Source organism: Anopheles ziemanni, chromosome 2 (assembly GCF_943734765.1).
Source record: "Anopheles ziemanni chromosome 2, idAnoZiCoDA_A2_x.2, whole genome shotgun sequence".
NCBI classification, from domain to species: Eukaryota; Metazoa; Arthropoda; class Insecta; order Diptera; family Culicidae; genus Anopheles; species Anopheles ziemanni.
In genome coordinates this window covers 49,046,857-49,059,984 of record NC_080705.1, presented here as the reverse complement: position 1 = coordinate 49,059,984, position 13,128 = coordinate 49,046,857, and the positions used below count along the sequence as shown (strand labels likewise).

General features: G+C 45.3%; 2 protein-coding genes across 2 annotated transcripts; both read right to left on the bottom strand.

Annotated features, from left to right (window-relative positions):
- Nucleotides 1-1,278: 1,278 nt before the first annotated feature.
- LOC131293732 (myeloid differentiation primary response protein MyD88-A-like) lies at nt 1,279-2,661 on the bottom strand. The gene has a single exon (XM_058321799.1). It carries the CDS (start codon nt 2,659-2,661, stop codon nt 1,279-1,281), a length of 1,383 nt encoding a protein of 460 aa, XP_058177782.1.
- Nucleotides 2,662-2,977: 316 nt separating this feature from the next.
- On the bottom strand, nt 2,978-6,800 carry LOC131293731 (uncharacterized). The gene is made up of 2 exons (XM_058321798.1): nt 6,179-6,800; nt 2,978-3,003 (listed from the first exon to the last, which is right to left on the bottom strand). The coding sequence occupies exons 1-2, from the start codon at nt 6,798-6,800 to the stop codon at nt 2,978-2,980; spliced, it is 648 nt and encodes a 215-aa protein (XP_058177781.1).
- Nucleotides 6,801-13,128: the final 6,328 nt, after the last annotated feature.

The following is a 13,128-nucleotide window of genomic DNA, read 5'->3' as shown; positions in this document are numbered from 1 at the left end:
GTTGTGGAGCAATATTGAAAAACTTTAACTAAGCATAAACAGGCACGTCCAAATGCTACAGGATCCATCAGCTTTTACTTTCTCCAAACAGTTATTAGACATCGGCAATACACCTTAGCAGATTCTTAAAAAGCTCTAATAGAAACCCAATTTAGAAAACTAATATGTACGTCATACATGGCTTACCAGGCGTACATAAAACATCGTTCATTCAATTGATCTGCTTGATTATTAACAAAATAAGGATGATAATCATTAGCAGCCTCACTATAAGCTTTTTACGACGTAAAAAGTGTAAATACAATGAAATTAATGTACTTAAGAAATATAATGTGACCGTTAAACCAATTTTCAACAACATCAAACGGGTCAGCTAGTAGGTGATAAAATATAAGCTTCACATGTAAAGTACAGAATAACGTAAAGATGCGCGCGTATGCGCAAAGAAAACTATCATTTATTGTTACAAAACATTCTTGACTATGAGTGGGTATGCATTATATTACAATCTTTCACAATCCTTAGCGATGGCGTAAGGTTAAAAACAGAAAATTGAAAAATTTTCCAGGAGTTTTGCGAAACAATGCTTAATATTTTTTGACATTCAATTTCAATTTACTCAAACTGTCAACAATTATAAAGCATGATAATATACCTTTTCAAAACTGTGCTTAAAATCCGATTCCGGCCATTATTATAGGAGTTACAGACCTTCAAAAATGATGGATTTTTTTCAATTTTTCACGCAATATTTTCACAAATCTTGGCTTTGACGGGCTGTTTCTCAGAACCTGGAAGAACAGAGGCTCTAGTTTTTGGGTCATTTCTTAGTTTCATCTTGTAGATTAAAAAAACATGTTTCATTTTTCTGAAATCCAAAAATGAATTTTTGATTTTTATCCCGGCTTCGTTCCATCGTGCACAGATGCGTACTCAACGACAGACCGTACTAACGAGCAGTACAATATCTTTATGGAGGTGGGATCGTTCTTATTCTTGGCGTAACGACCTCTTGGCTTAGGAGACTTGTTTCCCTGTCGTACGTGGATAGTCAGTCCTCTCGTACAGGGGAGGGTCCGATCTCGGTTGGGATTGGAACCCACGCCGTCGAGGTGGTGAGCCCCGGCGCTCATGGACCAATTTTGTAACCGGCGCTACTGCTCGGCTGTCGCGAACCCCTTGGTGGTGGGATCGTTGAGCAGGTCAATTAGCTGGTTGACCTTAGCGACGACTTGTTCCCGCTGGTCCTGGAAGATATCGTATGGCACATTGTAACCATCATGTTGCGGGGGCCACCTTACGGCCCATCGATTTGTACCATTTCTTTTTCGGCTTCGGCTGCTTCTTCTCCCTCCCCGGCGAAGCGTTAGACAGAACGGATGAAGCTGCATTACCGTTCGGTTTCGGGGAATCACGCTTGATAAAGCTAAGCAAAGAGTAGCTCGTCTGGTTCGGACTGGGCGACGGTGTAATGTCATTGATGTTCACCTGTGAGCTGCTACTGTAAAGCCGGTTCTTCTTTTGACTGAGCCCGGAAAATAGATCCCAGAACGAATGCGACTTTTGCAAGCTGTATGAGCAGCCCTCCTGTTCCGCGGTGTTCGGTAGTTTTACTATCAGCGTCGGTTCATCGTCGTCCACGGCCAGTTTTGCAATCGGCAAGGGGGCGGTTACAGCGATTGGTTGCGCTTTAGGGGGTGCCTGATCTTCTGGATCTTCTTTGACGGGCGACGCTTTTATTGAGACCGCCGCAGACGATGGTCTTATAGAGTTGGCAAGTTTGTCCCAGAAGTTGTACAAATTTTGCGATCGCTGATAATCCAATCGACAGGTGTACTTGAGATGTGGCGGTAGGTCACATTTCTCATACACGCACGGTATTACCTTGCGTTGCCTCCGTTCGATCTGCAGTGCCTGGGCAAAGGTAACAGTGAAATCGTTGAGCGAGCTGGCCAGGAATGCCTCCGATATGATAACCACCAAGCGGCGGCAGCGCTCTGAAATGAGCCGCGACATGACCTCGTGCTCGAAAGAAGCACCGGCCAGAATATCACGATCCTTAAGGCACAGCTTCAACCCGCGATCCTCCAAGCGGGACACCATTTTCGTGGCAAAATCAATGTCCTCTTGGGCGAATAGAATGAAGGCATCGAACTGTTGCTTGTACCTGGCCCTATCGCCTACCACAATAATATCGTTGTCGTCCGGTACACAGTCATCTTGCAATTCCGCTGGTTCACTTTCCCTAGCCGTACGCCTGTGTTCCTGCAGCAAGAATTTCTCCGCATCTTTCTCAAACAATTCGAACGTATCGTCCACGACGTCCCATCGGTCGATGCAGCCGAGCAGGTTCTGCAGTTGGGCCAAATTTGCATCAACCTTACATTGATGTGATTCCTTTTCCCACAGCTCCAGCAGGAAGTGCGTGTGTTTTTCATGGCCCTTCACTAGCGGGTAGAGGCTTTTGGGAATTTCAACCAAATTGAAAAGCCCCCGCCAGTCTCGGGAAAATCCTGCCTCGCTCAGGAATATTCGCTCCTTGTCCAACAGACAGCCAAGAAGGTCACGGGTCAGCGGGCTAAGTGCTTTCAGCGGCACCATCGTCAGGTCGTTTCGGCTCCCGACGTGAGCCTCGGTAACTTTTGCGGAATTATCAAGCATTGGGTTCGCAACAGATGCAAAGCAATTTCTCACCAACGCACAACCTACAGGAAACACGCATGTAACTTCGAGGAAATGGCTAATCTCACTTTTAAAGAAAAGTTCACTTTTATAAATTCTTTCGTTCTCAGGCAACAACCAGGTGTTAGAACTCGGTGTCTTTACGATGTTTATTCTTCGATTGTTATTCTGAGAGTGGTGATGCCTACAATGTGTGTCTTATTTACATATTGCTTTCTATCCGGAATCGGGTAAGGAGGGTAAAGGAAGGAATCGTCAACGGGTACACGGTAATGTGTCCTGGGTGACGGATGCATCACAGGTATTCTTGTAGGCGGGATCCTGTCGAACAGGTTTACCCCGTAATAGACCCGTGCTGGAATAATCTGAGCATCTGGAGCCGTGTCGCGTAATCGGTGAAGTATGGCGACGGTGGCAGGTCTTCTTCTTGGCGTTACAACCTCTTGGTTATGCCTACCCGTTAAGGGCCTACGAGACTTGTACCCTAAGAGTACGTGGATAGTCCGTCCTCTCGTATAGGGGAGGGTCCGGTCTCGGTTAGGATACGAACATACCCACGGAACACAGCACAAAGTAACCTTCCAACATTAGCTTCGGGTCGAGATAGGAATTCAATTGGCAAGAGCGAGATGGTGATATCCTTGTCTCTTTTACACCAACGCAGAAATTCCCCACTCCCAACATCACCAGAAAGTTCTCCCTGCCGCGCCCAGCAATTCCCTCGGGTTTGTTCAAGCGCGAGCAATCCACCGCGGTATTCGAAGAACCAGCGCGAGCTATCGAAAACCCAGTGCGAATGAGTGGGTTGAACGTATAACGATGCATTCCCATACAGTCCATACAAACAGCTACTCAGTAGAAATATATTGCGCCTTTAGTACACCGTTCTCAACAAAGAGCGAAGGTCTTGCGGTTGGTGAGCACAGACCGGAGTGGACACAACGCGGTTCAAGTCCGCGTAATAGCTCGAGACATGCGAATGTGTAGAAGGAAGAGTAGAGAAAAAGTGGGAGGGCCCCAAAAAGGGCCTCCATTTTTCGTTTTTTGCCGCGGCAACTTCGGTTTTTTCTTCGGTTCGAGCTGGATATAATCTGAATATACCGATGAGACTCCATTTATTACCCAGCCGCGTTTTACAAGGTGCTGTGGCGCTAAGGTAAAGCAAGCCAAATTGTGGCTCAATCGGGATCCGAACATTCAGATCAATTTGGTCGAAAATTACCGAAACAAAACCGAAGTTGCGCATGTTTTTTGAGTGTTGATTTTTTTCCCGTCATATTTCTTGATGCAGAATGCAATGAAAAACCCAAACAAGCCCTCCATTTATTTTTCTTTGATTTTCGTAACAGCAGCACAATTTTTCCAATTATTGCTGGTGCACCATCGGTAGCGCCGGTTAGAAAATCGGCCCATGAGCGCCGGGGCTCACCACCTCGACGGCGTGGGTTCGAATCCCAGCCGAGACCGGACCTTCCCCTGTACGAGAGAACTGACTATCCACGTACACCAGGGAAACAAGTCTCGTAAGCCCTTACGGCCAGGCATGACCAACAAGGTCGTTACGCCAAGAAGAAGAAGACCATCGTTCTTCTACGCTCACAACACGTGACCAATCCAACCCTATCTTATCTAACGAATCGCGTACAGCGCAAAATATATCCTCTGCCGTTGTAGTATTTAGGTGGCACGACATCCCCTAGTGGGACAAGGCCTCCCTCCGAAGAGAGTTTGTGTGACTGAAAGACGGTATATTATAGATCGGTGGTCAGCCGTTCGTAATACCGGAGGGTGCCAGACTCGAGATTCGATCCCACACCTGTGGTGTGGTGTTTCCTCGCGCTACCGCTGCGCCATGTTGTAGTATTCACCAATGGTAAATAGCTATGTGGAGGCTTAGTGGTTTAAAAGTTTGGCGATTTGAATGTTAAACCTCCTTTTTTATTTGCTAATTTTCACAGGTTACAAGGAACGGTTCGAGCGCGAAGAACGGACACGAGAGATTTTTTTTTTATTAATTTTAGAGACTTTGACCTATTCGGTCATTCGTCGCACGGACACGAGAGAGAGAGTATAGCGCTGCGATGTTCAAAATTGGAATTACCTCAGGCCAACGCGTGAACCTGTCAACGATGGAAAGACAATAGCGTTGTCCGTTGCTGACGGGGAAAGGGCCCACTAGATCGATGTTGATATGGTTGAACCTTCCATCTGGCGGGGTATAGCGTTGGTACGGACTTTGTGTATGTCGAGTCACCTTGTTGGCCTGGCAGGCCAAACACTCTTTCACAAACTTGCCGCAATTCCGCTTTACGTCCAACCATACCAACTGTTGTGGATTGCCTGGAGTAAAGGTTGGCGAAACTTTCGTGTGACGTACGGGCGGATGACACCAGTTGGGAAATCACAAATCAGTTTGCGGCTGCTGCTCGGGACTAATACACTTTGCAGGACAAGATAAGTTGCAGTTTTACCACTAAGGAAGTTTGCTAGTTCCGAATCGTGGGACTGATTCTCAGCTAGAGCGTCAAAATAAGATGGTGGTAGCAGCCTGGACTGGTTCGATGCGTGACAGTAGATTAGCGGTGACGTTGGACTCCCCTTCTACATGGCGAATATCCGTAGTGAATTGGCCAATGAAGTCGATGTGTCGCGCTTGTCGAGGCGTGGCTTTGTCCAAGGGTTGTTTTAAGGCGAACACCAGCGGTTTGTGGTCCGTGTAAAGGTAGAAGCTTCTTCCTTCCAGTTGATGGCGGAAATGTCGAACCGCCAAATATATAGCCGTTAGTTCCCGATCGTATGTTGAGTATTTTCGCTGCAAAATCGGAGGCGTCCGTCCACAGAGAAAGTTCAGCGTCGCGGTCTGGATGCGTCAAGAGAGTTGCTTCAGCGAGTTGGGACTTGTATTCTTCGAACGCCGCGATAGTTACGGGGTTCCAGCTGAGTGGCGTCTTGTCGCGCTTTTTATTTCCAGGTGTCATTGCTATCAGTGGCCCTTGTTTTTCCAACGCGTGCGGGATAAAAAGTCTGTAGAAATTTATCTTGGCTAGAAAACGTTTCAAGCCCATGACCGTTTCCGGGCGTGGAAATGCGCGGATGGCGTCTACCTTTTCAGGTAGTGGAAGGATCCTCATAGTTGTTATACGATGACCCAAGAAGTTTATTTCAGGTTTGGTAAACTCACACTTGGCCAGGTTAATTTTTAGTTGATGCTCCTGGAGTCGATCAAAAACCAGCTGCAAATGATGTTCGTGTTTCTCGATTGATGAAGAGGCGACTATAATATTATCCACGTAAGGGAATGAAAAGTCTAGGCCTCGCATTACACCATGGATCAAACGTTGGAACGTTTGTGCAGCGTTTCGTAATCCTAACGGCATTGTGATAAACTCAAACTGGCCGAATGGTGTGATTAAGGCCGTTTTTGGGACATCATCCGGGTGTAACGGAATCTGATGGTATGCTTTGTGTAAGTCTATTTTTGAAAATATAGACTTACCTCGTAGGTGAATCGTGAAATATTGCAGATACGGAAGTGGATAGCGATCGGGGACGGTCTGTGCGTTTAGTGCGCGATAACCACCGCAGGGACGCCAGGTACCGTCCGCCTTCCGGACCATGTGGAGAGCGCTGGCCCAACAGCTATTAGACGGGCGACAGATGCCGAGTCGCATAAGGGCCTCAAACTCTCCTTTAGCAGCATCATACTTTTCCGGAGCAAGTCGTCGGGCTCTAGCGGAAACAGGTTTGCCGGTGGTCTCTATCCGATGCGATACTCCCATGTGTTGTGTGGTACCAAGAGGGTCTGGAGAGGTTAGTTGCGGGTACTTACGAAGTAGGTCAGACATGCTGGAAGTGGCGTCAAACGTGCGGATGGTTTCCACGCTAGTCTGATCTGTATTTCCTGGAGCACGTAGTTTCGTTTTGTTGTCTATCAAACACCTCCCTCGAAGATCCACCATGAGGTCGTGGTGGTGCAAGAAGTCCGCTCCCAGGATGGCAGAACCAACGTCTGCAATGACGAAGTTCCACAGGACTGGACGCCGCAGGCTGAGGTCCAGTTCGTGCAGCGTTTGTCCATAGACGGTGATTGGGGTACCGTTGGCGGCGTAGAGGCGCATCACAGAAGGCTTGGTTTTTTGTGGTATGCACGTTACGACAGTAAACCAGCGAACGTATCATATTCCACCCTCGCGACAGGATGTCACCGCATTCTATGAGAACCCTCGCTACGGATGCAACCACTCAACGCAGACACCAGCGCGAACCCTCGCGACAGGACATGACCACTCGACGCAGAAACCTGACGACGATCGCGAACGAGTTGAGACATGAATTGTGCAGAACAACGACTGTGAGAAAGACTTCGTCACCAATCGCAGAGCAACACGTCGAAACAGAAGACCACCCGGAGCAGCAACGGCAGCGCTATAAAAGGGCTTCATAACAAGTTAGACCTCAGTCTCTAGCTAGGAACAGACAGAAAAGGTTCAATCCCAAATAAAAATTGTAATAGTCGTGAATCAGTAATTATACTTAAATAAAAATTATATTTTTTTATAATAATCTTGAGGCAACGATCATAACTGGCGCAGTCGTACGGCTTAGCGTGAAAAATCCTGTGAAGTGAAAGTGAACAGTGGAAGATAATTGCAAAAAAAAACTCTTATCGTCAGTGGCCCCGCGAAAGCATCGGAGTAAAACACCCCGAGTAGAGGACCCCCCGCCATCTAAGCACACCAGGAAGAAGCAGCTAAGGAACCCTGAACCGAACCCGTCGGACAATCCAGCAGACTCCGGGACGATGATAATCATCCTGTAAGTATTTAGTGAAGTGAGAATTGTGCATAAATTCCTCCAACACTGATACAAACCCAAAAACCGGTAGAGACGATTATTTGCGAATAAAATAATTGTTTAAGAATTCTACCAAGTGTAACGAAAATTGTGAATAAATTTTCAAACACTAACCCTTGCGGAACAAGCACCTTATTTTGCGCATAAAAATAAGTGGGAATTATTTGTGCATAAAATAATTCGCCTTAGTGGGTGATTCGCAGTGTTAACAACAAAGAAAACGCTGACCATAGGTAAAACCGGAAACAGCAGTAGAGAGACCATTTTTCTCAAAAACAGAGGTATAATGGCAACCAACGAGGAGTTGATGGCACATATTGCCCAACTTTCCGAAAACCAGCGTTCCCTCCTGGAACAACTGAACTTCATTAAAAGCAGACCGGTGGTGGATCCGTTTACTTACTACAAGACTCCGGACCCCATCAAAAATATTTCCCTTTTCTCAGGGAACAGAAGAGAAACACTCGCATGGATTGAAGAAGTGGAAGACACTCTCGATCTCTTTAAAGAATGCAAAGAAGAACCGATCTACCCTCAGTTGATCAGGGCTGTTAAAAGCAAAATCACGGGAGAGGCTAGAGAAATCTTGATCGCAGCGGGAAATCCCAGCGACTGGATCGACATTAAGGATGTGTTACTGCACTCCTACGGGGATAAGAGGGATCTAGCATCTCACATCCAATCCCTTTTTTATATAACACTCGGTAAGAAAACAATTACCGAATACTTCAACAAACTTAAACAGATAGACACAGCAATCAAGAGCACAGCGAATTCGACTGACGAATTCAAAGGTGCCACGAAGCAGATCAACGCTTTTATTGGATTGATAAGCACCACACGCTACGTGGACGGCTTAGGGGACAACCTTTCGATGATTGTCAGGAGCCACAAGCCCGAATCATTAGAGGAAGCACATACCTACGCTATGCAATATTCAAACGCAGCGTACCGCCAAAAGTTAGAGAAAAATAGCATCAGGCAACCAGAACAAAAGAAACAATATCCGAATCAACCAATAAAAACAAATATGTACCCACCGGCAAACAGGTCAGACAGATTTAAAGCCAAACCCACCGAGGTATACAAAAACATCCCAGACGAGGATGTCTCCATGAGAACCCATAGGTCAAAAGTTGTCGTGAACAACCACGAAGGAATAGAAGAAGATCAGGAACCTCCACCGGAAATCGACTCTGAAGACGATGATTATTTCATATCGGACGAGCTAAATTTTCGGCAGGCCGAGGAAAAACCACAAAAAACCTAAAAAATAATAATTTCATTCCATACCTTCAAATCAATACAACAAAAGGAGCTTTAAAATTTCTCGTCGACACTGGCGCAAACAAAAACTATATCTCTCCAGACCACGTAAATATAGAAAACTGCAAAGACGAAGAAGGGATAAAAGTTACAAATATCAAAGGTACACACAGCATAAATAAATCAGCTTCATTCGACGTTTTCGGCGTGCGAAAGAAAGTAAAATTTTTTGTTTTCAAATTCCACAAATTTTTCGATGGCTTAATAGGATACGAAACACTTAGGGAATTAAATGCAAAACTGGACATCGCCAAGAACAATCTCAAGGTTGGAAGGAAAACATTTAACCTTAACAAAAGATATCCAGAAATTCAAAAAATAAATCTCAACGAGCATGAATCACAATTTATCAAAATCAAGGTCAGGACAAACAAAGACTTTTTAGTGGAGAACGAACAAAACTTTCAAAATTTCTCAATTCTACCGGGACTTTACAGAGCTCAATCGGGAGAAGCAGTTGTAGCCATTAGAAATAAAACCTCAGAAAATTCACTCGAAATCAACCTGAACGAAATCAATATCGAAACCAGCGAATGTAGCGTAATGAAGAACGCAAATACTCCAGAAAACCTACCCTTTGATGCAAATTTCAGGAAAGATCACATGAATAAAGAAGAGGAACAGGTACTAAAGCAACTCATGAGAGAGTACAAAGAGATACTATACGATGAAAATTCTAAACTATCTTTCACACACAAAATTAAACACAACATCAGGACGGTAGATAACATTCCAATCCACACGAAGTCGTACAAGTACCCCCAAATTTTTGAAGAGGAAGTCAAACAACAAGTGAAAAAAATGCTAAATGACGGAATCATCAGAGAATCAATCTCACCTTACACCTCTCCAGTATGGGTCGTACCAAAAAAGACCGACTCATCAGGGAAAAAGAAGTTTCGCTTAGTAATAGATTATAGGAAACTAAACGAAAAAACAATAAACGACAAATATCCGATTCCAGATATTACAGACATCTTGGACAAACTAGGAAGAGCATGCTATTTCTCAACAGTAGATTTGGTTTCAGGATTCCACCAAATTCAACTCGCGAACGAAGACATGGAGAAAACCGCATTTTCTGTGAATTCCGGAAAATACGAGTTCACTCGGATGCCTTTCGGTCTCAAGAACGCTCCAGCCACGTTTCAACGGGTAATGGACTGCATTCTTAGAGAACACTTAGGGAAATTCTGTCTCGTCTATATGGACGATATAATAATTTTCTCACCCTTATTCCAAGAACACAAAGTCCATATTTCACAAATTTTCCGTAAACTCAAAGAAGCCAACTTAAAAATACAACACGAAAAATGCGAATTTTTTAGAAAAGAAGTCCAATTTCTAGGTCACACCGTCACGGAACATGGCGTGAAACCGAACAACGACAAAATTGAGGTAATCAGGTCATGGCCAATACCAAAAACAGAAAAGGATATCCGACAATTTTTGGGCATCCTCGGATACTATAGAAGATTCATAAAAGATTTTGCAAAACTCGTCAAACCGCTAACAAACCTTCTCAGAAAAGAAGTAGAAATCGAAATGGCCCCCGAAATAGTCAAATGTTTCGAGAAATGTAAGAAGATTCTTACCCTCGACCCAATTCTAATATACCCGGATTTTTCAAAGGAATTTATCCTCACCACAGATGTGAAGCGACCCAGCTGGTCCACCACCTTGCCGCCTCCAGTCCTTCCCGCCCGAAGCCTACAAACACCAGCTATTCCGTACCCGCGGACAAGTTCAACCAATATGGGAAACGCAACGTACATCGTAATATCCCGAACCCCGAACCCGTGCAACCGCCACTCCCACCCGCGCCGCACAAACATCGGCAGACGAAACCCAAAACACAAAACACCGTGTCAGCAAAACCCTGGGAATCAGCGAGTGTCCACACCAGCACGCAGCTAGCAAGCCGCGTGCGTAAGGCAGAATCGTTATCACGGAAGCCGGGCCACGCGTCAGCAAACGCAGAAGGTCGCACATGCCAATACGCCGCGGAGTTCGGATTACAAGCGTGTGCGCACTGAACACTGAAGATCGCGAACACCAACCTGCGTGGCCGCCGCATGATTCCGCGATGCATCAACACGCGCATGTACGCACCCAATGTCCGGAACCCGGGTTTCGGGTTACATCGAGGAATGCATCGCTACGACTGGGAGTTTGACCGGACAGGTTGATTCCTGTCGAAACATGTTTTGATAAGCACCGTGCTGATAAGCGATGGAAATCAAATCAAGGAATGCAGCATCAGCTCGTTTCCTTTCAAAGCGTGGGAAACGCTGAGTTGGCGGATTGGACAAATTCGGGGACGTCTTGATAAGCGATGATAAGCCACGGAAACCAAAACAAGGAATGCCGCATCAGCTCGTTTCCTTTCGAAGCGTGGGAAGCGCTGCGTTGGCGGATTGGGCGAATTTGGGAACGCACGTTTTGAAAAGCACTGATAAGCGGGAAGTGGAAGGAAGGTAGCGGGCCAGCGGGGTTAGCCAAATAGTATATAAGGAATCAGAATATTGTAATAAAGGCCGCAGTTTTGACCTGGAAGTGCCAGGGAGATATAGAACCTATCCTTGTTGCATTTTATTTAAAAGTCCGTTTCTTCGCCGTTTGGAAGTCCGCTTCGCTTCTGATAGCAAAGTTTAAGGAAATTGGTAGAAGCCATTCAGCCTGGCCACTCGGGCTCTTTCATTTGGTGACAGCGGTGGGATTCTTATCCCAGTATCATTTAGTAGTGACCCGGTGGGTCGCGAAGGTGGTACAGTGAAGTATAGAAAAAAAAGTAGTGACATTTAACAGAAAATTATAGTGTGGAAATAGTGAGTGCATTAAAACGAAGACAAAAAGACAGTTGCAGCACGGCGAGAATCCTTCCAGTGCGCAGGACAGCAGTCAGAAGAATCTACAAGCGCAGAACAACGAGTCGCTGCACTTCATACGCAAGAGAGCGGACAACGGAGAATCAACCGGCGCGGATATCGGAGATCGACCCGAGATGAAAGCAACGCTACTAGGGTTATGGTGAGAATAGAGCCTTCCCAGGAACAACAAAATTGTGAGCCAGCAGCATTAGTTTTTTTTTTGCTGTTCTTTTTTTTGTCTTTTGATGAGAGAAAGACGACTTCGCAGTGAACAAGCTGAAAGAAGTAGGAAATGCAGGTAGTCGCAATAATTGGAGTTAGCTCCCTACCTATTGAAAGTGAAAGAGTCAATATATAGTGTACCTATTGCACCCAGTCTTAGAGAACTCGGGGAACGTAGTGAAAACGGTTTCAGCGAACACAATCCGAGCGAGAAGATTAATTTACGGGCTTGAAAATGAGTGTAGCAAAAGATTACCCGATCACGAGTGTGATCGCGCGCATTCCTGAGTTTCAAGGCTCAGCTGATGAACTCGAGCAGTTCGTTAACCAGATAGACCGGATACATGAGCGTAATCTTGTAGAAGAAGATATACTACTTGACATAGTTTACTCTAAATTGAGAGGCGATGCAGTGAGGCACTACTCTCGGATTAAAGCTGGTACATGGGCAGACCTAAAAGAACTGCTTTGTCAGGAATTAGGAGTACAATATAGTGTTGAGGCTATATTCCACCTAACCGAAACATTATGCCAAAAGCCACAGGAAACGTTTCGGAAGTATAAAGATAGGGCCCGACAAATTGTGGAGTTGGTATCATCGTATGCACCAGACAACGAAGCATTGATGGAATATGCATGTCGGCATATAAAACATCATTTTGTTACGGGGCTGAATGACGAAAATTTAAAAGTGCTAGCACTTATGCAAAACAATATGAAACTTGAAGCCCTCATGGATTATTTAGGAAAGATGCATGAAAATGTTGATCGGGTTACAGAAGCGACAAGACGATTGAAAGCAGCGCAGGCACCTTACCCACCATGGGATGGATATCGTGACTATGACTACAATCGTGATACAGGGTTTTCCGAGGTGTACGATGATAGGAATACGCCAGGATGGCAGGATAGCAGATATTATGAAGAGCACAGACAATATCAACAACCTTTTGAAATTGAATGGCAACAAGCCGATCACAGCGAGGGGGATTACTATAGAAAAGATCATAGAGACGAAGGGAGACAGGCTGGGTACGATGATAACATGGGGTCTGACATCAGATACGCAGATGCGAGGGATAGTCCACCACTAGGAAACCACCAAAGAAAAGTAAGGTTCGTTAATCATCCGGCGAACGAAGGTAATGATGAAAATGATTCAAAAAACGAATAA